Genomic DNA, 26,951 nt, shown 5'->3' on the forward strand with positions numbered 1-26,951 from the left:
TCATCCAACCAATAGATACTTACATTGTTTCCATGTCTTGGCTATTGTAAATAATGCTGCTATGCACGTGGCGGTGCAGATAGCTCTTCAGATATATTCCCAGAAGTGGAATTGCTGGATCATATAACTATATTTTTAATTCTTCAAGCATCCTCCATACAGTTTTTCATAGTGGCTGTACCAATTTATCATCCCACCAAGAGTGCATAAAAGTTCCCTTTTCTCCACATCCTTGCTAACATTTGTTATTTCTTATCTTTTTGATGATGGCCATTCTAATAGTCTTGAGATAATATCTCATTGTGGTTTTGATTTGCATTTCCCTAATGATTAGTGATGTTGATCATCTTTTCATGTAGCTGCTGGCCATTCGTAAATCTTCTTTGGAAAAATGTCTATTCAGGTCCTTTGCCCATTTTTAAATTAGATTACTTGTAGTTTTGCTATTGAGTTATATGAGTTCTTTATACATTTTGGATATTAACTCCTTATCGGATATATGGTTTGCAAATATTTTTTCCCATGCCATAGATTGTCTTTTCACTGTTAATTGTTTCTTTTGCTGTGCAGAAGCTTTTAGTTTGATGTAGTCCCACTTATTTATTTCAATTATTTTATTGAGGTCATAATGGTTTATAACATTGTGTAATTTCAGGTGTACATTATTACTTAGTGGTTTCTGTATAGATTGCATCATGCTCATCACCAATAGTCTGATTTTTATTCATCACCATATATATTCCTTTCACCCACCTGCCAACACCCTTCCCCTCTCGTAACCACTAATCTGTTCTCTTTATCCACCACTTATTTATCTTTTATTTTGTTGCTTGTGCAATAGGTGTCATTAGGAAAAATCAATGCCAAGACCCATGTCAAGGAGCTTTTTTCCTATGCTTTTCTTCTGGGAGTTTTATGGTTTCAAGTCTTACATTAGAGTCTTTAATTAGAGTCTTTAATTTTGAGTTAATTTTTGTGAATGGTGTAAGATAGGGGTCTAGTTTCATTCTTTTACATGTGAATATCCAATTTTTCCCAGCATCATTTATTGAAAAGACTGTCTTTTCTCCACTGAGTGTTCCTGGCTCCCTTGTCAAATGTTAGTTGACTGTATATACTAAGGTTTATTTCTGGGCTCTCAATTCTGCTCCATTGGTCTATTTATCTGTTTTTATACCAATACCATACTGTTTTGATTACCATAGCTTTATATATAGCTTGAAATCAGGAAGTATGATGCCTTTCACTTTGTTCTTCTGTCTCAGGATTGCTTTGGCTATTCTGGGTCTTTTGTGGTTCCATGTAAGTTTTAGGATTTTTATTTCTACTTCTGTAAAACAATGCCATTGGACTTTTGATAGAGATTGCAGTGAATCTACACATGGCTTTCGGTAGTACGGACATTTTATCAGTATTAATTCTTCTAGTCCGTGAACATGGGATACATTTCCATTTATTTGTGTATTTTTTGATTTCTTTCATCAATGTCTTATAGTTTTCAGAGTAGAGATCTTTCACTTCCTTGGTTAAATTTATTCCTATTTTATTATTTTTGATGCTATTGTAAATGGGATTGTTTTCTTTTTCAGATAATTTGTTGTTAGTGTATAAAAACACTACTGATTTTTGTATGTTAATTTTGTATCCTGCAACTTTACTGAATTCATTGATTAGATCTAACAGTTTTTTGATGGAGTCTTTAGGATTTTCTATATATAAAACCATGTTATCTGAAAATAGAGACAATTTTACTTCTTCCTTTTCAATTCTGATGCCTTTTATTTCTGTCTCTTGCCTGACTGCTGTGGCTGGGACTTCAAGCCTATGTTGAATAGAAGTGCTGAGAGTGGGCATTCTTGTTTTGTTCCTGACCTTGGAGGAAAAGCTTTCAACCTTTCACCATTGAGTATGATGTTAGCTGTGCACTCGTCATATATGGCCTTTATTATGTTGAGGTACATTCCTTCTATACCCACATTGTTGAGAGTTTTTTTTTATTATGAATGGATGTTGAATTTTGTCAAATGCTTTTCCTGCACTATTGAGATGGTCATACAATTTTTTTCATGCTATTAATTTAATGTATCACATTGCTTGATTTACATATGTTGAGCCATAGTTGCATCTCGGGGATAAATCCCAATTGATCATAGTGAATGATCCTTCTAATGTGCTTCTGAATTCAATTTGCTAGTATTTTATTCAGAATTTTTGCATCTATATTCATCAGGGATATTGACCTGTAGTTTTCCAGTAGTGTCCTTTTCTGGTTTTGGGATCAGGGTATTGCTGTCATTGTAAAATGAGTTTTGGAGTGGTCCCTCCTCTTCAATTTTTTGGAAGAGTTTGAGAAGGATTGGCATTAATTCCTCTTTAAATTTGGTAAAATTCACCAGTGAATACATCTGGTCATGGCCTTTTCTTCATTGGGAGATGTTTATTACCGACTCCATCTCCTTACTAGTATTTCTTCTGTTTCAGATTTTCTACTTCTTCCTGATTCAGTCTTGGTAGGTCTTTTTCCTAAGAATTTTTCCATTTCTTCTAGGTTGTCCAGTTTGTTGGTGTATGGTTGTTCATAGTAGCCTCTTATGATCCTTTGTATTTCTGTAGTATCAGTTGTAATGTCTCCTTTTTCATTTATAATTTTGTTGATTTGGGTCCTCTCTTTTTCCCCTGCTTGGTCTAGCTAAAGGTTTGTCAATTTTGTTTATCTTTTCAAAGAACCAACTATTGATTTGGTTATTCTTTTCTATTCTGTTTTCCTGTTCTCTATTTCCTTTATTTCTGATATCATGCTTATTATTTCCTTCATTCTGCTAACTTTGGGTTTAGGATGGTCTTGTTTTTCCAGTTCCTGAAGGCACAGAGTTAGGTTATTTTATTTGAGCTCTTGCTTGTTTCTTTTTATTTGTTTTTTTACCTTTCGACCTCCTTCACTCATTTTTACCACCCCCTACTCCTCACCTCTGGCAACCACTCATCTGCTCTCAGTATCTATAAGCTTGTATTTTAAGATTCCACATATGACAGAGATCACATGATCTTTGTCTTTTTCTGTCTGACTTATTCACTTAGCATAATGCCCTTGAAGTCCATCCATGTTCTCACAGGGGCAAGATTTCATTCTTTTTTTAATGGCTGAATAATATTCCAATGTGTACACACACACACACACACACACACATCATATCTTCTTTATCTATTCATCCTTTGATGGACATAGGTTGTTGCCATATCTTGGCTGTTGTAAATAGTGCTGCAATGAACATCGGGGTGCATATACTTTTTCAAGTTAGTGTTTTTGCTTTCTTTGGATAAATACTCAGAAATGGAATTGCTGGATCATATGGTAATTCTATTTTTAATATTTTGAAGAACCTCCACAGTGTTTTCCATAGTGGCTGCACCAACTTATATTCCCACCAACAGTGCACGTCCTCACCAACACTTGTTATTCCTTGTCTTTTTGAAAATAGCCATTCTAACAGGTATGAGGAGATATCTCACTGTGGTTTTGATTTGCCTTTCCCTGATGATTAGGGATGCTGAGCATCTTTTCACGTACCTATTGGCCATCTGTAGGTCTTCTTAGGAAAAATGTCTATTCAGATTTTCTGCTCATTTTTTAATTGGATTGTTTGGGTTTTTTTTTTTTTTTGCTATTGAGTTGTATGAATTCTTTATACATTTTGGATATGAATGCCTTATCAGATATATGATTTACAAATATTTTCTCTCATTTGGTAGGTTGCCTTTTTATTTTTTTATGGCTTCCTTTGCTGTGCATCAGTTTTTTAGTTTGATGTAGTCCCATTTATTTACTTCTGCTTTTGTTGCTTTTACTTTTGGTATCAGATTCAAAAAAATCATTGCCAAGACCTATGTCAAGGAGCTTACCACCTAGATTTTCTTCTAGGAGTTTTATGGTTTCAGGTCTTATGTTCAAGTCTTTAATCCATTTTGAGTTAATTTTTGTGTATGGTGTAAGAGAGTGGTCCATTTCATTCTTTGCATGTGGCTGTCTGTTTTTTGGAATACCATTTATGGAAGAAATTGTCCTTTCCTCATCATATATTCTTGGTTCCTTTTCTGGGCTCTCTATTCCATTGATCTGTGTCTCTGTTTTTGTGCAATACCATACTGTTTTAATTACTATAGCTTTGCAATATAGTTTGAAATTAGGGAGCACGATGCCTTCAGCTTTGTTCTTCTTTCTCCAAATTGCTTTGGCTATTCTGGGTCTTTCATGGTTCCATACAAGTGCCTCTTTAAGATTGTTTGTTCTGTATCTATGAAAAATGCCATTGGAATTTTGATAGGGATTGCATTGAATCTGTAGATTGCTTTGGGTAATATGGACATTTTAACAATATTAATTTTTCCAATCAGTGAGCATATTTCCATTTATTGGGTCTTCTTCAATTTCTTTCCTTAACATCTTGCAGTTTTCAGTGTACCAGTCTTTTACCTACTTGAAAAAGTTTCTTCCTAGGTATTTTATTCTTTTTGATGTAGTTGTAAGTGGAATTGTTTTCTTAATTTCTCTTTCTGCTAGTTTGTTGGTGGTGTATAGAAATGCAACAGATTTCTGCATACTGATTTTGTAACCTGTAACTTTACTGAATTCCTTTATTAGTTTTTATTTTTTTGAGGAAGATTAGCCTTGAGCTAACATCTCACAAATCCTCTTTTTTTGCTGAGGAAGACTGGTGCTGAGCTAACATCTGTGCCCATCTTCCTCTACATTATATGTGGGAGGCCTCCCACAGAATGTCTTGACGAGAGGTGCATATGTCTGCACCCAGGATCTGAACTGGTGAACCCCGGGCTGCCAAAGTGGAACGTGTGAACTTAACTGCTGCACCACTGGGCTGGCCCCTCCTTTATCAATTTTAATAGTCTTTGGTGAAGTCTTTTTCGGTGAAGTTACAGTTTTCTATACATAATATCATGTCATTTGCAATTAGTGACAGTTTTAATTCTTATTTTGTGATTTGGATGCTTTTTATTTCTTTTACTTGCCTAATTGCTCTGGCTAGGACTTCTAATACTATGTGAATAAAAGTGGCAAATGGGCATTCTTGTCTTGTTCCTGATTTTAGAGGAAATGCTTTCAGCTTTACACTGTTGAGTATTATGTCGACTGTGCGCTTGTCATATATGAACTTTATTATGTTGAGGTACTTTCCTCTATACCCGCTTTGTTCAGAGTGTTTATCATAAATGGATGTTGAATTTTGTCAAATGCTTTTTCTGCATTTATTGGATGATCAGACAATTTTTATCCTTCACTTTGTTAATGTGGTGTATCATGTTGACTGGTTTGCAGATACTGAACCAGCCTTGCATCCTGGAATAAATCCCACTTGATCATGGTGTATGATCCTTTTAATGTGTTGTTGAATACAGTTTGCTAATACTTTGTCAAGGATTTTTGCATCTATGTTCATCAGGGATATTGGCCTGTAATTTTCTTATCTTGTAGTGTCTTTGTCTGATTTGGTATCAGGGTACTGCTGGCCTCATAAATTAAGTTTGGAAGAGTTCCCTCCTTTTCCATTTTTTGGAAGAGTTTGAGAAGGATTGGTATTAATTCTTCATTGAATGTTTGGGAGAATTCACCAGTGAAGCGTCTGGTCCTGGACTTTTGTTTGTTGGGAGGCTTTTGATTACTATTTCAATCTCTTTGCTAGTGTTTGATCTGTTCAGATTTTCTGTTTCTTCATGATTCACTCTTGGTAGGTTGTATGTTTCTAAGAATTTATTCGTTTCTTCTTGGTTGTGCAATTTGTTGGCATATACTTGTTCATAGTTGTCTCTTACGATTCTTTGTATTTCTGTGGTATCAGTTGTAACGTCTCCTCTTTTATTTCTGATTTTATCTGAGTCCTCTCTTTTTTTCTTGTGAGTTTAGCTAAACCTTTGCCAATTTTGTTTATCTTTTCAAAGAACTAGTTCTTACTATCATCTTTTCTATTGTCTCTTTAGTCTCTATTTCATTCAGTTCTGCTCTTATCTTTGTTATTTCCTTTCTTTGACTAACTTTGGGTTTCGTTTGTTCTTCTTTTTCAAGTTCCTTGAGGTGTAAGGTCACGTTGTTTATTTGAGACTTGTTTCTTGAGTCAGGCATGTATTGCTGTGAACTTCCCTTTTTAAGTGCTTTTGCTGCAGTTTCAACTTTTGGTACATTGTGTTTCTATTTTCATTTGTCTTAAGATACTTTTTTATTTCTCCTTTGATTTCTTCTTTGCTCCATTGGTTGTTCAAGAGAATGTTTTTTAATTTCCATGTGTCGGTGAATTTTTCAGTTTTCTGCTATTATTGATTTCTGTTTTCATACCATTGTGTTTGGAGAAGATGCTTGATTTAACTTCAATCTTCTTGAATTTGCTAAGGCTTGTTTTGTGGCCCAACATATGGTCTATCGTAGAAGATGTTCCATGTGCCCTTAAAGAACGTGTATTCTCTTGTCTCATAGAATGTTCTATATATGTCTGTTAGATCCATTTGGTCTATAGTGTTGTCCAAATCTGCTATTTCCTTATTGATTCTTTGTCCGGATGACCTATCCATTGTTGAGAGTGGTATATTAACGTTTCCAAGTATTACTGTGTTGCTGTTTATTTCTCCTTTTAGCTCTGTTAGATTTAGTTTTCTACATTTAGGTGCTGTGATATTGGGCACATAAATATTTACAATTGTTATATCTTCTTGCTGGGTTGACTCCTTTATTATTATATAATGACCTTCTTTGACTCTTTTTTACCTCTTTTAAAGTTTGTTTTGTCTCATATAAGTATAGCTATCCATGACTTTTTTTTGATTACCATTTGCTTGAACTATCTTTTCATATTTCTTCACTCTCAGCCTATGTGTGTCTTTAAGGCTAAAGTGAGTCCTCTGTAGGCAGCATATTAGTGGCTCTTGTTTTTTTTTTTTTTTTTTTTTTAAACCATTCAGCCATTCTATATCTTTTGATTGGAGAATTAAATCTGTTTATATTTAACGTAATTATTGATGGGTAAGGACTTATTATTGCCATTCTTTAAATTATTTTCTGACTGTTTTGTACATCCGCTGTTCCTTGTTTCTTATTCTTCTGTCCTTTTTTGTGTTTTGATGTCTTTTGGTATCAGTATGCTTTGATTTCTTTATCATTTTGTGTGTGTGTAATTACTACAGGTTTTTCACTTGTGCCTATGATGAGATTTACATAAAATATCTTAAAATTATAACATTCTATTTTAAACTAATATCAACTTAACTTTAATAGAATTCCAAACTTTACACTTTTACTTCTCTTCTCCCTCACATTTGAGGTTACTGATATTAGAGTTTACATTTTTTTTTTTTGAGTAAGATTAGCCCTAAGCTAACTGCTGCCAATCCTCCTCTTTTTGCTGAGGAAGACTGGCCCTGAGCTATCATCCATGCCCATCTTCCTCTACTTTATATATGGGATGCCTACAACAGCATGGCTTTTGCCAAGTGGTGCCATGTCCACACCTACGATCTGAACCGGTGAACCCCAGGCCACCGAGAAGCAGAACGTGCAAACTTAACCATTTGGCCGGCCCCTACATACTTTTTATATTGTATAACTAAGAATAGATTATTGTAGGGCTAGCCTGGTGCACAGTGGTTGAGTTCACATGTTCCACTTCAGCGGCCCAGGGTTTGCCAGTTCGGATCCTGGGTGCAGATCTATGCACCAATTGTTAAGTCATGCAGTGGCAGGCGTCCCACATATAAAGTAGAGGAAGACGGACAAGGATGTTAGCTTCAGGACAGTTTTCCTCAGTAAAAAGAGGAGGATTGGCAGCAGATGTTAGCTCAGGGCTAATCTTCCTTAAAAAAAAAAAAGGAGTAGATTACTGTAGTTATGGTTATTTTTACTACTTTTTTTTTTAACTTTAAACATGAGTTGTAGGTGAATTATTAAGTACTATTACCATATTATGGACTTTAGCTTTGCCTATATATTTACCATTAAAATTGGGTTTTACACTACCTTCTTATGCTTCCATGATGCTAATTAGCATCCTTTTATTTCTACTCAAAGAACCCCCTTTCTAGCATTTCTCCTAAGGCAGGTCTAGTGGTGATGACCTCCCTCCGCCTTTGTTCTTTTGGGAAAATCTTTCTCTCTCCTTCATTTCTAAAGGACAACTTTGCCAGGTATAGAAATCTTGCTGGACAGTTTTTTTCTTTCAACATTATAATTATATCATCCCAATCTCTTCTGGCCTGAAAAGTTTCTGTTGAGAAATCTGCCCTTGAATATAACTTCTTTTTTCTTGCTGCTCACAAAATTATTTGTCTTTGACTTTTGTCAATTTAATTATAATGTGTCTTGGTGTAGCTCTATTTGGATTCAATCTGTTTGGGATCTTTTGGGCCTCATGGATTTAAATGTCCATTTATCTTCTGAGGTTTTGGAAGTTTTCAGCCATTACTGCTTTAAATATACTTTCAGTCCCTTTCTCTTCTTTTGGAATTCCCATAATGCAGATATCGTTTCTTTTGAATGCGTCCTGTAAGTCCCATAGATTTTCTTCACTCTTTTTCATTCTTTTTTATTTTTAGTTTTCTGACTGGGTAATTCCAAATGCCCTATCTTCCAGGTCACTGATATTTTCTTCTGCATGTTTGAGTCTGATTTTGAAGTTCTCTATTGAATTCTTCAGTTCAGTCATTGTATATTTCAGTTCTAGGATTTCCTTTTTTTTTGGTGGTTTCTGTTTTTTTTGTTGTTGATTTCTCATTTTGTTCACTTATTGTTTTCCTAGTTTTGTTGAGTTGTCTGTGTGTTCTTGTAGTTCACTAAATTTCTTTAAGAGGATTACTCTGACAGTTCATACATCTCCATTTCTTTAGGTTCAGTCACTAGAGCTTTATTAGTTTCCTTGGCTGGTATCATATTTACCTGATTTATTGTGATCCTTGATTCTTTACATTGGCATCTGCATATTTGAGTAAGTGGTCTCCTCTTCCAGTGTTTACAGGTTCACCAGTCAGCTCAGTTTGGGTTTCTGGACATGTCTGCTGGTAATGTCCTTGGGCAGGCGGGGCTTGCTATCAGGGTCTATTTTGGGATGAGGCAACTACCTGAGTTGTGAGTCAGGGCTGAAGGGTTGTGCTGCTGGCTGAGAACAGTTGGATAGGACTGCTGGCTTGGTTCTCTGCTCAAGCAATGCTGCAGGATGTGCTTCATGGTTGCCTGGGTTCTCTGGTCAGGCTTACTAGATGGTTGGGACTGGGTACTATACTCAGCAATAGGTGGGGCTACGAATTTGCTTCCTGGCCCTGGGAGGGCAGCAGGCTGGGACCCAGGGCCTGCACAGCTTATTGTTTGGAAACCTGAATCAGGGAAAAGTATGCACTGAATTCCATGTACAGACAGGGCCACTGGCTTTGCTCTGCAGATGGAGAAAGCCACGGGCCGTGCATTCTGTTCAAGTGCCACTGTAAGCAGGGCTATGTAGCTTCCCTGTGCTCTGGCTAGCTTCCCTGATGGGATGGGCTGAAGGCTGTATTCAGCAATGAGTAGGGTGACTAATTAGTTTCCCTGTCCAGTTGCAGTGGGAGAACTAGATCCAAGGCATGTAAGGTTCTTTGTGGTCTTGACTCAAGCCGACCCTTGCCCCAAGGTCTCTGGCCGAACAGGGCCACTGGCTTTCCTCTGTAGACTATCAGCTTTGCCTGCCCATCTCTTGCTGGAGCTTGCTGGGCTATGTAGCCTCCATGCATTCCTGCTAGCCCCTCTAGCTAGTCAGGGTCCTCAGTAGTGGGTAGGACAGGGCACTTATGACTTAGCTCCCCTGCCTGGGTCAGGTAGGAGGGCCCACTCCAGGTACCTCCCAAATTTTCCAAACCGACTCCCTGGTGGGGAGGGGCGGGGAGCTACACTAAGTCACGAGTGGGGCGGTGAACTAACTCTGGCTGCCTGGGCATAGCAGGGGAACCTACCACGCTGGGTACTGGTTTTGCTCAGTGGGTGATCAGCTCTGCTTGCCTGCCTCTTGGCTTGAGCACTGCCAGGCTATGCAGCTTCCAGGCATTCTCACCAGACCTTCCAGTCAGATGGAGCTGGGAGTCACATTTAGCATGGGCTGGGGCAGACCAGGCTCCTGGGCCAGCAAAACTCCTTGTTTGAGGACTCAAATCAAGCAGACCTGCATCCCGCCAAGTTCCCTGGTCAAACTGCACCACCAACGTGGTTCTGCAGATGAGCAGAGCTGCTGATTGGGATTACTACTTGGGCACGGCGGGTGGGAACTCTGTCTGACAAGACCAGAGCACTGGTTGTTGCAAGGCCCTCCCCTCTTCTCCATCACAGTCAGATTCCCAGTGGTCAGTCTCCACAGATTCCCCTGTAATCTGCATGTGGTCAGACCAGGGGGGCGCTCTCGCAAAGCGACCCACAGTGCTGGGGGTGCAAGTTGACCCCTCTGGGCTCTCTTTCCCACTGGAGGAATTGCAGGCTCAGGGGAGACCTCTCCACACATAGCTCCTCCTCTTATTCTCCTAATCCAGTCTGTCTTGGTCTCCGAGGTACAGGGGGTGCTTCAGCCCCACCTGTGTATTCTAGGATTCTCTCAGGGGTGCCTTTTTCTTGTATAGTTGTTAGTTGTTCTTCCTGCGAGGAGGAGTGAAGTCAGGAATGACCTATGTCGCCATCTTGGTGATGTCATTCCAAATTAACTTGTGAAATGTGTAATTTCTATAAAAATGCCCAATCCTTCCAATTAAATAAAAGTCCACTGGAAGCTGAGCCGAGCAGTTCAGGCCAGTTGTGTAATCAAATCAAATATCTTTAATTAGGAGGGTGCCGTTGGTGAAGAGAAGATGCCTCAGCTGAGAGGTGGAGATGCTGCAGGGTAGGATGGACTGCTCAGCCCTTCGTGGGCACCTGCCCCCCGTTGAGAGTGTGCAGGAGCTTCAATTTAGCCGTACTGTTCTCTTATTCCGAGTTAAATTACCTATCTAACAATATTTAAATTAACCTTGAGGCTTCCTGGAGAACATAAAAGTTATTTTGAATTATTTTCACTGCCAGGATCAGCATAATTCCCTTCCCAGCCAGCTCGGTAGGTATTCAGCGATACAGAAACCAATTTTTAAATTAATACAATTTTGTGTTTGTAAGGAAGCCATTATTTTTAATTATCAGGCACTTTCCTCAGCCTGGCTTCCCCAGTTAATAAAACTCAGCTATTTAGCATGGTTTTTATTTGTGCAGAGGGCAGATTTTGGGAAGTAGTTTCTCCTGTGGAATCTCCCCCCCCCCCCCCCCAAGAATGTTTTGGTCTCGCCGAGCACACGCCTGTCGCTAGGAGGCCCGTAAAAAACCCCGAGAAAAGGAAATGCTGTCATCAAAATGGCCCTGCTGGGCCTATAACTGGTGACTCTGAGAACCACGGAGGAGGAAATTCACACTGGGCTGGGTGCCTGCCAGGAAATGGCACTGTGGCACAGCAGGAAAGATTTCAGTTAGACTTACAGAAGAACCGTTTGCCCATCCTGCTTCTAGTATGGGAAACCCAAAAAAGACTAGTGAGGAAGGGCCCGAGACTCTCCATGTCTGGCGACATTTGAAAGTAGAAGCCCTGCCTTGGAGCCTTTAGTTATTTAGCTACCCAGAGGAAAAGCCTGGCCTAGATGATGACATCTTCGTTTCCTCTCCAGGTCAGTCCTCTGGGATTTACAAAGCAGCTTTCCGCAGCTCCCACATGAGACTCAGTGCTACATTGGGATCTGTGCTTGTGCAGACAAAACAACTTGCTATAAATTTAATATTAGCTTAAATAATGCATGATTAGAAGAGTAAGCCTCTGCAAACACATTAAATAATGTATTCCCCAAGCAAACATTCTTTTTGGATGACTCACTGTTTTGGATGGTGGTGAGGTGGAAAGGTGGGCAGGCCCGAATTTCAGGTGCAGCTCTGACACTCATTAGCTTTGCCATTGCAAAGCAGTACCTCTACTGTTCCTGCCTCAGTTTCCTCATCTGCAATGGCCTGTGAGCTGCTGGTGGGTAGGGACTTTATCTTTTTCGTAGTGCCTCTATTATTTTGGAAAGTGCTTGGTGCTCAAGAAATATTTGTGAATAAGGGGCCTGAACTGGACTGAGTGCAGTCATGTGTTGCTTAATGACGGGGATACGTTCTGTGAAATGCATCGTTAGGTGATTTTGTCATCGTGCTAACATCACAGAGTGTACTTACACAAACCTAGATGGTGCAGCCTGCTACACACCTAGGCTATATGGTACTCCTCTTATGGGACCTTCGTCGTCGTATATGTGGTCTGTCGTTGACTGAAACGTCGTTATGCACCACGTGACTGTCTAAGAACCCTGACAACTCTGATGATCAAGGTTCTAATATGGAACACTGAGAAGAGAGAATGTGACCAGGACATCTGTGATCTCCAAATGTCTGAAAGGCTTCATTCCAAACAGCAGTGACAGTCATTCTGAGAGGCCCCCCAGGTCCCTGAATTAATAGAAGGCGGAGGGAGCAGATTTTCACGATGTCAACTTAAAATCCCATGCATTATGTATTTACTGAGCACCTACAATGTGCTTGTTACTGTGATCGGCACTTAAGATAGCGCAAAACCATTATGGCGCCGGCCCTTATGAAACTTACAGGTCAGTAGAGGATAAAGACACGTGAACACACAATGAAACTCATGGATGTGGTCGTGAGAGTAAACAGGGAAGGAACTCCGGGAATGGAGGAGGGATATGTAGCCAGTACTGGGTTGACAAGGACGGTTCCCAGAGGAAGTGCTGCCTCAGTGGGGCACTGAAGTATGAGTAAGACTTCACGGGTGAGGGCAGGAGAAGAGTCGGGGAGAATATTCCAGGTGGGGAGGTTGGCAAGTCAAAGCTTGGGTAGTAGGCAAGGGCCGTGCACAGGCAGAGAGCTTCATTTCAGATGCTGTGGAGGGGTGGTCCATTGGTAGGGATGTGGCAGAGAAGAGATGCCTCTGGTATGGAGGCTCGGCTCAGATGACCTGAATGGGCTTGTACTTGTCATCCTTCAACCTGATCTTCCAGAAGTCAGCAGTGCTGTGTGTCTCCTAGCCTCTAAGAAGGAAGGTAGTCCAGCCTGCAGATGAGAGCTCCTCTACATATAGCAGTGAGTAAATCTGGGCAAGACTTCTGTATTTCTACGATCCTTACCAGTGCCAATAAGGCCCTGTCTTCTTGGCCTTACCCTCAGCTAGTTTGCTCCAGCTATACTCGCTCTCCTTCTGCTCAGGATACAAGCAACAGTCTCTTCTGCCTCAGGGCCTTTGCACATGCTGGTACCTTAGCATAGAAGCCTTTCTTTCCATTCTATGGCTAGAAAATTCCTACTCTTCATTCCGTTCTCAGCTCAAATGTCATTTTCTTAGAGCGGCCTTAATCTAAATCAGATATTCCCTATTATCCACATCCTATATTTTTCTTCATAGCACCCATCACAATTTCTTTATATTATTTGTTTGATTATTATCTGTTTCCCCTTGCTATGGCATAGGGTAAAGCCCCATGAGGGTCTTTCCACCTTTCCATCACACCATCCCAAACAGGAAGTCATCCAAAAGTAATGTTTGCTTGGGGAATACATTGTTTAATATGTTGGCAGAGGCTTGTCCTTCTAATTATGCATTGTTGAGGCTAATATTAAATTTATCACAAGTTGTTCTGCCTGTACAAGCACGGCTCACAATTTAAAATCGTCTGTTTTGTTCACTAACATACACTCAGTGCCTAGTATAGTGCCAAGAACATCATATGTGTTTGAAAAATAAAATATTCATCGGTACAGAATGAATGCAGTGGCAGGAAGGAGCTGATAAAATTCAGGCTTTCATGACTACTGTATGTTAACAGACCTACCTGAGTGGGCTCCATGCAGAATTGAGTCCATGTGTGCGTGTGTTCACATGCACACATGAATGTCGCCTCTCACCTTGCTCCTGTGTCACTGTCGTTTGCCACAAAAGTAAAAGTAACACAAGCCAACGTGTAATTGCAATGTCATATTAATTATATGGTAACCAAAACAAAATTACTAACTCCCACTTCTTCTTGGAATACTAATAACACTAATACTAATATCATAATGGAAGATTACCTGGGAAGCAATTTTCCTTTTGTTCTGCTACCCACACATACGGCTGTTTCTTGCTTTTGCAATCTCTATGTAAGTCACAAGCAGGAGGAAATATCCTAGAGGGTGGGAATATGCCTGCCTTTTTGGAGAGAATTATGCACTAAATTCATTTTAGGAAAGAGCAGAAGTTTTAAGTCTTAATAGAAGGGGTTGGTTTCAGTTCTCTCTTCCAAAAGTCTAGGAAAAAGGCTTGCTGGTGGGGAGGAGGCATTAACAGATGCTCGGGGCCAGGAATTTGCCTTCGGATTAGGCTTTGGAGGGATGGAGGATGGAGAATATATCTGGTATGTGTGTGATTTAACCTACTATCTTTTCCTTCCTTTTCTGGGTGCAGCAACCCCTTTCTCTAAGGTTTCCCCAGTCTGAGCGGTTTTACTGAGATGTCCATCACAAGATCCATGTGACCCAGACCTGACCAATCATAGATCCCATGTCTCTGACCAGTGATTGGCCCAGGGATGTGAGCTCCATCTGTGCCAGGCCAATCACAGTTCCTCCAAGGAATTTTTAAAGAATATAAATGCTAGGGGAGAGCCTTTCCTCTTTCCCCTGGGTCTGCCGAGCTGGTGTAAGCCTGGAGTCAACTTTGGGTCCAAGTCGGCCTGACTCACCCCTCCCCGCTACGCCCCCCCGCAGTGTGAAGAGGTCACCAATCTATAGGAGAAAATTAGGCCAGCTGCCAGAGAAACACTGCTAGGAGATGGAAGGGGGCTGTGAGAAAGAGACAAAAAGAGAGAGACATCAACCTGATGACATCGTTTGGGCTGTGGAGTCACTCAGGCTAGCTCCTCTCGTTCAGGGTTCCCATTAGGCAAGACAATGCATGCCCATGTTATTGAGCTAGTTTGAGTGCGCTTCCTGTCTTCTGAGGTGGAAGGATTCCTCACAGACACAGGGGCAATGTGAATGTGAACTCATGCCTGCTTTTATTAGGGGTTCTTTACACACTAAGCACCTTCCAAGGGGGCATGGTCATCACATATTCCTCTGTCATCCATTGTTTGAGTGCCCACCACACACCACTTGTCACCAGAGATACAGTGGGGAGATGGTCCTTGTGCTCATGGTGTGTAGAGATGCAACTACTACATGAGCTTCTGAAAGGCCAGAGAGAACAGAGGAAAGAGCGGTGGTGGTGAAGGGAGCTTCCTCTTCCAAATGAGATTCCTTAAGAAGCCCTGGGAAGCGTAATGAAAAACTTCACACTGTTTGGGCAGGGATGAAGGGACTAACACTCCAAATTTTGCCAAAGCATCATGAAGCTTTTGGTGGTTGTGGTCCATCCACCTGCCATCTCACCTTTCACTAGCCTATTAGGAAGAGCTGCTGACACGTTCTTCAGCTAAGAGATGTCCCTCACCGGATTGTTGGGAGACGGGGTATCTAGGTGGGTTAGATTTTTGGTCTTCTCTGAACTCCAGGGAAGGTCAAAGCCTTGGGCTCTCATACCACTCAATTGGCCAGACTCCAGGAGCTTGCCAGTCCTGGGAAAGGTCGGGCTATTTGCTTCAATGCATGATACCCTAAGTTCCTGTGCCACAGATTCTCTGCCAATTCCCTCCTGTCCATAGGGAGCAACAATTACATGGTGCTGGGTAAGTGGCTGCACTTTAAAGTTCGTTCAATTTCTTCCCCTTCTAAGAGGCAGTGCTGGGACTGCCAGAATCTCACATCTCTGTTCTTTGGGTTCAGTTCTTAGCTTCTCTTCTTCATGTAGCCTGGCAGGCTAGCCCACAAAGTCTGGACACTCAGCTCCCCAGTCTACACGAACTCAGAGAAGGCCCCTCAAAAGGTGAGCACGACACAGCACCACTGCTAGCTGCCACACCTTGTTAATTGTAGGTGCTAAATATCTCTCAGATCTCTGCCTGTCTCTTCTTTCTCTCTTCACCGCTAGTGATTTAGTTTCTTGTTCGGATTATGGCACCAGCCTCCATGCTGTCCCTTTCCTCCGATCTTGTCCCCTTCTAATCTCTTCCTCCACACCTGAGGAAGCCTGTGAGGTCTTTCTAATACCACACATCCCAACACATCACTCTGTTAATTACACCCTGGAACAGCTCCCCGTTGTCCTCAGGATAAATGCCAGCCTTGAAAAATATTCCCTTCCGTGAGCTGACCCTGGCTAACATGCTCCTTTTCTGCACAGCAGTATAACACATTCCCTTTCTCTCTGGCCAGACTGAGGTCAAGTTTTCTGAAATGCGATTCCCTTTTTGACTTTTGCCTTTTCACAGGTGACTCTGTCTGTCTGATCACCCCTTCCCTCTATCTTTGCCTGGCTAATTCCTACTGCTCTTCAGAACTGATTCCAATGCTTCTGTGACACTCTTCCTGATCTCTTTCAACCTGCAGACCTGATCAGGGCAGCAGAGACCCTGCTATGTGTTCACCACATCTCCTTTCTTTTTCATCTTCTTAGGTACTCGGAAAGACAACATTTCCTAGGGTTCCTTGCAGTTATGTTGAAGTCACCCAACTGTGTTCTCAGCAGGGCTGATGGGAGTGATGTATTCCACATTCAGGCCAGCTCATCATGGCCCCTTCCCCAGCAACTTGGAGGCCATGTGCTTAAAATGGCAGGATCATCAGATAGAGCAACTGCAGTGGGCCATCACTAAGAAGAGCTGCCTGACTCATTTGGACTGTGGGATCTTAAGAGATTTCAGGGCTTATTTGTTACCTGGCCACAACCTATCTTCTCCTGACTGCTACAAGGCAGTATCCCATTCTCTGTGATATTGGCCTCTGTTAAAGCTTACATCACACTACTTACATCATCTCCACTAGACTGTAAGCTCCCTGGTGGCAAGGATTTAGTTTTCTTTCTCTCTCTATAGCTTACTCATTCCATAGCGCTTGACATATAGTTGGCACTTAGTAAACATATTTTTTTTTAAATTTGAAATAGTTTAATTTGCAGCCCACATACAGAAGAGAGTTAAACCAAAGAGAAAATAAAACTAGACACACACAGGAAAACAATTATAGTTGTGAAATGTAATGTTCCCTTAAGAGTCCATTCTAGTAAACATCTTTTGAAGGAAAGAAAAATGTCAGGGCCCCATTTGACAATTGAGTTGAAACAGAGTAAAAAGAAATGTCAGGACTGGAGGTAAGGAGAGAAGAGCCTGCACTCTTATCGGCCAAGACAGCCTGCTTGCCTTGTGGGGCCAACAGGTACCTTTGGTTTAGGGGCTGTAAACTTCCCTGCCAGGTTCCCTTAATCCACCTCACACTCCACCTTTCCTTACACTTTCTTCCAACTGCTCCCCTGCAATTTCCACTAGTTGCTTTTATTTCATTCACTAAACAATTTATGAATTGAATTAAAATAAATGAGATGCAAATAAATTCCAGGCTTTCTCCCTCATTTTCAAATTACATTTTCAGTCCACTCAACCTGTTATAATCTCATAGTGATTTTCATTTAAGAGAGCTAAATGGATATGTGATTATTGTTACAGGAACTAACACCAGACAATTAAATGTTGAGGTGTTGATAGATAAAGCTGTGTTTTGATTTGCATAAACACGATGCCAGCAAATCTAACCCTGGCAGAAATTCAGTTATAAGACTTGCGTGCCTAACTTCTGCTAATTACCACAAGTACCATTATTAAGATTTTTAATATTCAGAGTTGGGATTATAGCCATTTTATTTTAGGGCCACATTTATCTTTATTTTGAAAACTTAGTCAAAATGCATAACTGATTTATCAGAGAAAAGGCGCGATTACTACTTATAATCAACTTCTACAGTGCAGCGTATCAAAAATCAATTACACAGCCCTGAAATCCAGTCATTAAGGATTTAGCTACTAATCTCATTTCATTTTTGTCTTTAGGAAGATACTGCAGCTTGCAACTTTGCAGATACCAGCAGAGGAAGAAAAACATGGGAGACTGCTGATAACCTAACGTGGAGAATTAAACTCCAACTAGACAAAGGCAGAATCTTAATATGGAGTGGCCTGGCTCTGCAGGGAGGTCACCTGGCTGGCGGGATTTCAATCCAATAACACGAGAAAGTTATGACCTGAGTTTTGTCGATGCTGAGCCTTCTGCTCTCAGGGATTACAAAGCATTTGTTAAACTCTGCCCTGTTCCATTGTTGACTGTCTTCCTAGTGCTTATCTCAATCTGCAATTATTTCAGTTATTTGTTAGTTTACTTATTATCTGCCCCTCTTGCCCCCCATCGCTGAGTGTAAACTGCAGGAGGGCAGGGGCTTTGCTTGGTGTGCATGTATGTCCAGTGCATAGAGCAGAGCCTGGTTCACAGTAGGCGCTCAGTAAACATGTGCTGAACGTGAGGAAGTCTGGGATCCCTAGGATTCGTCTTGGGGAAAGGGTTGGCATGATGGTATGAATCCATCCCTTTTAGTGCCAGATAAGTGACCAGAGCAGAGCTCAGATTATCTGGATGATAATGTGGATCTAAACAGGAAGCTGTGTGGCCTGCTGGTTACGAATACTGGCAAGTGAGCCAGAGAGACAGGCAGAACAGGGGCTGAGGCCTGGCTTTGCCATTTTCCAGCTTCCCAGAGCCTGTGTTCCTTCATCTGAATATGGAGATAATAACAACTACCCCCATGAGGCTGTTGAAAATAAGATAATACAAGTAAAGCATTTAACACAGTGCTTGTATCATAAAAGTCCTCAATAAACGTTCCATATTAGTTTTTAAATGATGTAACTTGTGGGTACGTTGCCGAGTCTGGGGAAGCTAGGGTTGGTTAAAACTTCCTGCTGCAGTTTGCTTGTTACTTCCTCTTGGGAAGCCATCCCTGATCCACTCAGGCTAGGGGATATCTCTTCCTCTGGAATGCCATCGGACCTGGACATTCCTCCATCTTCTCACTTAACCCATCAGATTATCCTGTGTCTGTATATTCTACCAGACGGTCAGCGATCCTTGAATATTATGAACACATTTAACAATTTTCATTCTTCCAGTATTTAGCAAATTAAACAGCACATGGTAGGCGCTGGCACCAATTCATTTGCTGAGCTGGCCAAACAGTGAGAGCTGAGGGAGAAGATGGCAAGTGTGAAAAGACCAAAGCTATTTCTAACTATAGCAGAAGGTAAATCCCCACCTTTTTCAGTCCTAGGAAGTGGAGAATGTTTTCCCCAAGGTATGAATCCTAAAGGGATATGGCTCCTACCTTCCAACGGAAAGACTTATCTTTTCCAGGGAAGAAAGGAGTAATGGAAGCTTGAATGCTGGGAAATTTCCTCAGCAATTGAGGAAAGGGTGTGTCCTCTGCCACTTGGTGGTGACCAGTTGGGTAGAACCACTTACCCGGAGCTTCCTGCCAAAGATGGTGACTTTGCCTTTAATCTGTTCCTTTCTTAGGCGCCACTCAATGGAATTTAGGCCATTCTCCATGGGCAAGGAGATGTTGCAGCGCCCAATGGTGGGGGTGATGGTGCCCGCCAGGACGTGGGGCTCGCTGTGGAAGCTGACACCCATCCCATTGGCATACATCACCCTCAGGGTACCGTTATTACAGAGCTGGTAACTGTTCCGCACTTGATCTGGAGAAACGTAAGTGGGGGTGGGGATAGGGAAATAAATTATCCACTCTGTTAGTCATAAGAGAACAGAACCCCTATTTTTATAGGTTTCCATGGTACTTTGCAGCTGTCAGTCTAAGGCTGCCTTCAATTAGCACACATACAATGTTCAGGTGAGTAGCAGAGATGCTACTGATCCGTGGAAAGAAAAACATTATTAATATGTGGCACTCCAGAAATAATTATGCTGTGATATTTTTCTTTTACTCGCTGAAGACTATTAATAGTACATTTAAAGATGTCGATCGCCTACACAGTTCGTGTCAATCAAATCTCTGATCTTTAACATATATATTTTAGCTTAAATGGGAAAAAAATAAATGAAAACTACATAAAAATTTTTTTCCCTTTTGCCTACCATCTAACCTGAGGTTGCTGGTCTAAGCACAGGTCAGATCCACTGCAAATCAAGTCTAGGATTCTTCTAGAAAATCCAGAGAAAAAGAAACCTTCCCATTCCTCATGTTTTTGCCACTGATTCCACCATCATGCCACCTCCACTCAAGAGAACTCTGAAGACCCTCAAATAGCATGAGGTAGACTGAGCCCGTGGGTGCTGATAACGTGTGTTTATCTCCCCAAATGGAATCTACACCAGTCAGTCAGACTTCTGACCTTTTCCTTTATCGAAAAGTTCCAGGAAGGAAATGTGAGTCAGAGATTCCTTTTACAGATATGTTGCTTCCTGATTATCCAGGCAAAGGAGTCTGGCTGGGCTGGCTTCTGAGATGCTGGTTTCTGGGGTAGTGAGCAAGTGTGTATCTGTCACTCTTGCGACTGCAGCCATCATGCAGAAGGATGGAATCTACATCATTAATCATTTGGCAGAGCAGCAATAGAGTCATTAAAACAGGCTCTGTCATGGGATAATAGTCCAGAAATGTCACCATTTATCTACCGAGAGGACACTTTTATCCTCTGACAACGGGCTAGCCCACCGACATTATATCTTAATTAAATTAATCTGCACAATTCCTTTTCTTGCCAGCCCTTGTGCCTGTCCTGGACTGTATGTCATGTCGAACAGCAACAGTAACCATGGGGTGGTCAGAAACCTTTGAGATCCCAGTCTTGGCAAGAGATTGCTAAAGGGCTCTGATTCTAGGGCAACGAACTCAACAAACAAATGCTTGGAAAACAGAATCAGAATGGGACCAAAAAAAAAAAAGGGGGGGGGCCCAAGAGAATAAAAAGCCTTTGAGAAAGTAACTGTTTGTTGGGTTGGTGGTGAGTGCTGGTGATGGGGTAGGAGGAGGTGGGGAGAGAGCATGTGGGGATGACAACTGACATTTTCAGATAGGTACATAGGCATTTCCAAATATCTAGACATTTGGTTTGGTATTGATGACATTTTCCTGAATCTGGTTAAGTCATTTTGTACAAGACTGACCTCTTGTAGAGTTTGTTTGCTGTGGACATTTGACTGAAACAGCAAGTGGAGGGGTGCTCTAGGCCTCTGGAAGTCCTCCTAGGCTAGGTAACTCACACCTCTGAGCTTGGCTGGGGTCGGAGTCTGGGGTGAGTTTAGGGCTTACCTTGTACCACTGTATAGGAGGCCTCTACTGAAGACAGGTTGGTAATGACGGTGACGTCATCATCACGGTTGGAATTCTCAATGTCAATGGTGATGGATTTCTCCATTTCCCGGTGCAGACTGGTCACCACCCCCGTGGGGCGTGTCACATTGGTCAGGCGGCCCTCATGGTCATAGCTGGAGGACAGAAACACTGGTTGGAAACACAGTCACAAGGGCTGAAAGCTGTCCCAAAGCTCAGAACCACACAAAGGGCAGACTCATGGAGCCAGAGAAAGAGAGACTGGAAGGTAGGGTGGCTAGGTGGTGCATCACACTGAGGCCCCTTGTCACAATCATCAAAAGCCCAACCTGACCTGAGAAACAGTGGTGATGCTTTCTCTCCCACCGATATACCTGACTTCAACTCAGTGAAAACATTTCACCTGGTCTCAAGCAGGGTGTACTTAATTATTCTTTCTGAAGTTAGAACAGCTACTTGTAAGCTTCTTTTGCTATTTATGTGTTCCACAAAGCCACCAAATTAATCTTCCTAAATATTATCAGTTTCCTTATGTTACTTTTCTGCTGAACCAACCACACTCTTTTCCCATTGGTTGCTCAAACAAATCAAAACCTGGCATTTGAGACCATTCACACCTTTGGTCTTCTACACTGGTACAACCTTGTCCCGCTTGTTACCTCATAGCCCTCTGGACAGTCAGCCTGGGCCAAATGCCACCTCCATGCCTTGGCTCAAGCACATCTTTTCTCTGGTCCTATAGCCACAAACCAACCACAGCTCAGCTCCCCAAGCAGCCTTCTTGGACAGTTTTCGCAATGACTCACTTGACCTCAGTTGCCCTCAGCACCCGGGTCTAGGTACACCAGTGCTCAAGCTCTGCTGCCAGAACCTTGCCTGAAATTGGGCCCTCCTTCTTTATGTATATGTGTCAACTTTACTCTCAAAGGATGGGTTTTTTTTTCCCACCTCCTTTAGTAAAAAGCCTGCTCTATTTGATAGAACATTTCCCTGCTCTGGAAGATCCACTGTATTCTGAAAGCCTGGGCCCTCCTTATGCCCTAGGAAAGGGAAGCAGGCTCTTTCCAAGGTCTGAATGTAGAGGCCTTTGAGCTCTCCCAGATGAGATCTGTTACTGGGGTAGAGTTACTGAAGCTGGGGCAATGAAGGCACTTTGCTTGGAGAGTTGAAAAGAAGGAAAACTGCTCATTCTCTGGGTGCGATTCCCTCTGTGCTGGGGACAGGGACAGTTGGCAGGTTCTGAGTGATGGAAACTGCAGTTTGTACAGCATGTGGTACCTCTACAGGCTCACAAGAAGGATCCTCATGGGGAGGGCCTGTGAAGAGAACCACTGTGGCCTGGTGGACTTTATCATTTAGTGCCTAGGATTAGAAAAATCAAATATGGAGGGTGTTTGGTAAATATTTTGGAAATAAAGGAATGTAGATCCGGCTCAGACTTTCAGTGATCTGAGAAATTTTGCTTCTGGGTTGAACTGGAAAGCGTGAAGCTCTGTGGATGTTTGAAGGCTGACAGCAGAACCATATTAAGCTGGATGGCCAGTTGGGCAAAGGTAGGGAGGGGAGAACAGTAAGCAGGAAACCTAATGAGATTGGGTGTCCAGCCTTTGGCTCTACCACCATCACGGGAATGGGACTCAGGTCCTCCAATTTAAAGGGGCTCCCTTGTGCTTTTTTAGCTAATAAAGAAACTGCCTCTCAGACAGGGATACAAAGATGTTATTTATAACAGTGACAAATAGAACAACCTAAATGTTCATTGATCGAAGATTTGTTAAATAACCGATCAATCTATTCATAGAGTAGAAACCTATGAAGCCATCAAAATTGATGACATGGATTTATATTTAATGGTATAAAAATGTATATATTGTTGAGTGGAAAGAGTAGAGTACAAAATATATTCCCCTGATACTATACTTTTGGGAGAGGAGAGGAGAGGTAAAAAAAATGGATACATATAGAAGAAATTCTCTGAAAATATAAACAGCTCAATGTTAATGGTGGTGTTTTCGTATTTTCCCATGTTTTAGTAATTATTTGTAACCAGTATGTCTTACTTTCATGCTTTATAACCAGAAGCAAAAGGTATTTAAAAATAAAAAAGAACTAACAAAGCCCAAAGATCAGAGGAGAAATAAATTAAATAGAGACCAAAAAGACAATAGAAAAGATCAATGAACCTAAGAGCTGGTTCTTTGAAAAGATAAACAAAACTGACAAACCTTTACTTAGATTAACTGGAGAAAAAGAGAAAGGACTCAAATAAAATCAGAAATGAAAGAGAAGACATTCCAACTGATACCACAGAAATACAAAGGACTATAAGACTATTATGAACAACTATACACCAAGAAATTGGACACCCTAGAAGAAATAGATAAATTTCTAGGAACATACAACCTACCAAGACTGAAACATGAAGAAATAGAAAATCTAGACAGATTGAATACTAGTAAGGAGATTAAATCAGAAATTAAAAACCTCCCAACAAACAGAAGCCCAGGACCAGATGACTTCACTGGTGAATTCTACCAAACATTCAAAGAAGAATTAATACCAATCCTTCTCAAAATCTTCCATAAATAGAAGAGGAGGGAACTCTTCCAAACTCATTTTACAAGGCCAGTGTTACCCTGATACTAAAAGCAGACAAACTCAAGAAAAGAGAATTACAGGCCAATATCCCTAATGAACTTAAATGCAAAAATCTTCAACAAAGGTCTTAGCAAAGTGAATACAACAATACATTAAAAGGATCATATACCATGATCAAGCGGGATTTTTTCCCAGGGATGCAAGGATGGTTTGACATCTGTAAATCAATAAGTGTGATACACCTTATTAACAAAATGAAGGATAAAAATCATATCTCAATAGATCCAGAAAAAGCATTTGACAAAATTCAACAACTATTTGTGATAAAAACTCTCAACATAATAAAGTCTATATATGACAAGCCCACAGCTAACAACATACTAAACAGTGAAAAGCTGAAAACTTCCTCTAAGATCAAGACAAGGACATCCACCCTTGCCACCTTTATTCAACATAGTATTACAAGTTCTAGCCAGAGCAATTAGGCAAGAAAAAGAAATAAAAGGCATCCAGATCAGAAAGAAGAAGCAAAATGGTTACTATTTGCAGATGACATGATATTATAGAAATCCTAATTTCACCAAAAAGCTGTTAAAACTAATAACAGAATTCAGTGTAATAACAGGATACAAAGTCAATATACAAAAATCTGTTGCATTTCTATACACTAATAACAAACTATCAGACAGAGAAATTAAGAAAACAGTTCTAAAGAGAATAAAACACCTGGGAATAAATTTAACAGAGGAGGTGAAAGACCTGTGCACTGAAAACTATAAGACGTTGATGAAAAATTGAAGAAGACACAAATAAATGGAAAGAGGATAAATGCAAAGTGAAGTGCTAAGTAAAGACCAAATGTGAAAACTGAAATATTTAATTCTACTTTTCCAAAATAAATCTCCATCTATCTTATTCCTATATCCACTATGCAGTTGGTTGTTTGGAAGCTGAGGAGTGGGAGGGAGACAGAGGCATATTTAATTATTCCCCTAAATCCAATTAGCATCTACCCTTTGTTGAACTTCTATATACTAGGTGCTTTGCTAATTTGTGAAAACATATTATCTCAGTGAATTATCACAGCACCCCTATGTGGTTTGCATTAATATCCCCACTTGACAGATCTGGACATTGAAGCTCAGAGAGGTTAAGTAACTTGTCCAAAGTCATTCAGTAAGTATGTGACATTCATACTTCTATCATCTTGACTCCAGATCCAGGAGCTTTCTGGTATACCATGCTGTCTTTTGGGGAAACCTGTGTTACCTCAGAGTTATACCTGGACCAGGCTACATCTTCTATCAGGATGCAATGGCCTACACCTGGGGAAATTTTAATTCCAAGGCTAGGGCTTCCTGGAACTTTTTGGAACTGGCTGGCCATAAAATAGGGCCAGTATAAGTCAATAGTGTTATTTTTCTCCACCTTTTTTTCCTGCTCCCAGAGTCATTAATGGATTTGTCTTATTGGGTTGCTTCTTCCTCCAAATTTTGGGACAGTTCCCATTTGGAATCTGAAGGTGAGAGTTCCAAATTCTACTCATAGCCCTGCTTCAGGACACTGGCATATAATGCGAAGAACGCTAGACCTGGAGATCTGGATTTAAGTTCTGCTTCATTACTGACTCTCTGTGTGGCCTTGGGGGAGTCGCTTCCCTTGTCTGAGCCTCAATTTATTTATCTGTAAAATGAGGATAATCAAACCTGTAGTTAAAGGGTCATTATGAGCTCTTAGCAGGCAAATGCTTCTCTACATATAAAGTGCTGTGCAGAAGACGGTATCTTGCTCTTCCCACCTAGAGGAGGATGTGCTCCTGCCTCAGGCGACAGGATGGAAAGAGAGGAATCCCGCGAAAGGAAGCTCTCATTGAAGGACAGACTGTTTTCTAACAGCCTCAAGCGTCTGTGTGGTTTAACGCCTTTCTCTAAAGTTTTGGCTAAAGGAATGCAGCCCCAACAAGAAGTGAAGTTTAGATCTGATACTCAAATGGGCAAATTCCTGACTGTGTGTAAAAGGTACCACAGAACAAAAAGAACTCACCATCTTTTTAGGAGGAAAAAGAAAACCTTATGCATTTGAAACCCTACAATGGACAATTTGTGATAATTTGCTTTATTCACATTATGGAAAAAAAAAGCAGCTCTTCAAAGCAAGAGAGAAAAAAATTTATGCAGTTTCCATTTAATTTATGAACATGTTTTTTTAAATTTATGAATCATGCCCATATTTACATTAAATTAGGGGCCACTCCTGGAAAATATTCTCCCAGTCGGAGTTCATGTCTAAGCATGAACTTCTTCACTACAGTCAGCCCTAATTCAGACTGGCCGCCTGAGAGTGACATTGTTTTTCTTGTGTCAGGTGAGCCAACAAATTACCTCTGAAATGCATTGCGTCTTTAGGTGGAACTGCTACAAAGGAAGAGGAAAATCTGGGAGGTATTTGGGTTGAAGCACAGCTTTACTCTAATTTGATGTGAGAGCTAAAGATGGCACTCAGATGGTGCCTTCAGGGACAGAGTCACTGGTTGGTAAAGTCTGATCAAGTCCCAGTGCCCTGAAGGATCTTAGGATGCTTCAGGAGTCTGAGAAAGACAGCTTTGCCCAAGGAAGGAAGCTGGAGCAAGGGAAAGCCATTCTGCAGTGCAGTAAATTTCCAGCAGGTGGCAACAGCTTCCTTTACATTCCCCTAAACCCGCTGGACTACAAACAGGAAGTGAACATTCCTGGATTTGGGAGTTATCAACAATCAGGTCTTCTGTTGCCCCGCCTTTCCCTCCCTAACTTACCAAATTCTCAACTAGCAGCAACAACTAGAGATAAAATAAGCAAGGACACCTAATACATAGGGGATAAGCAGAACCTTCACCATCAAGGAGAGCTAAATACTTGCAAATTCCATCCCAGTCTTAGCCAGCAACTGGGGAAATGAAGCCTCAGCAATTTCCTCCAACCAGCATCCCACTGGTTAATACCAGCAACAGCAGGCAGTCTGACCAAAAGCTGCCTGCAGGAGCAAGGGAAAGCAGCTTTTTGG

General features: G+C 41.2%; 1 protein-coding gene across 23 annotated transcripts in view; it reads right to left on the reverse strand.

The window, feature by feature from the left end:
- The window catches only part of TENM2 (teneurin transmembrane protein 2), a 1,162,025-nt gene that overhangs the window by 22,347 nt on the left and 1,112,727 nt on the right, over nt 1-26,951 (reverse strand). For all 23 annotated transcript variants that reach the window (XM_070569063.1, XM_070569066.1, XM_070569065.1 and 20 more), the window contains 2 exons: nt 21,294-21,469; nt 19,484-19,719 (listed from right to left, as the gene is read on the reverse strand). In XM_070569063.1, the coding sequence (XP_070425164.1) occupies nt 19,484-19,719; nt 21,294-21,469 (412 nt within the window). The remainder of the gene's footprint in view (nt 1-19,483; nt 19,720-21,293; nt 21,470-26,951) is intronic.

Source organism: Equus przewalskii, chromosome 13 (genome assembly GCF_037783145.1).
Source record: "Equus przewalskii isolate Varuska chromosome 13, EquPr2, whole genome shotgun sequence".
Taxonomy (NCBI): Eukaryota; Metazoa; Chordata; class Mammalia; order Perissodactyla; family Equidae; genus Equus; species Equus przewalskii.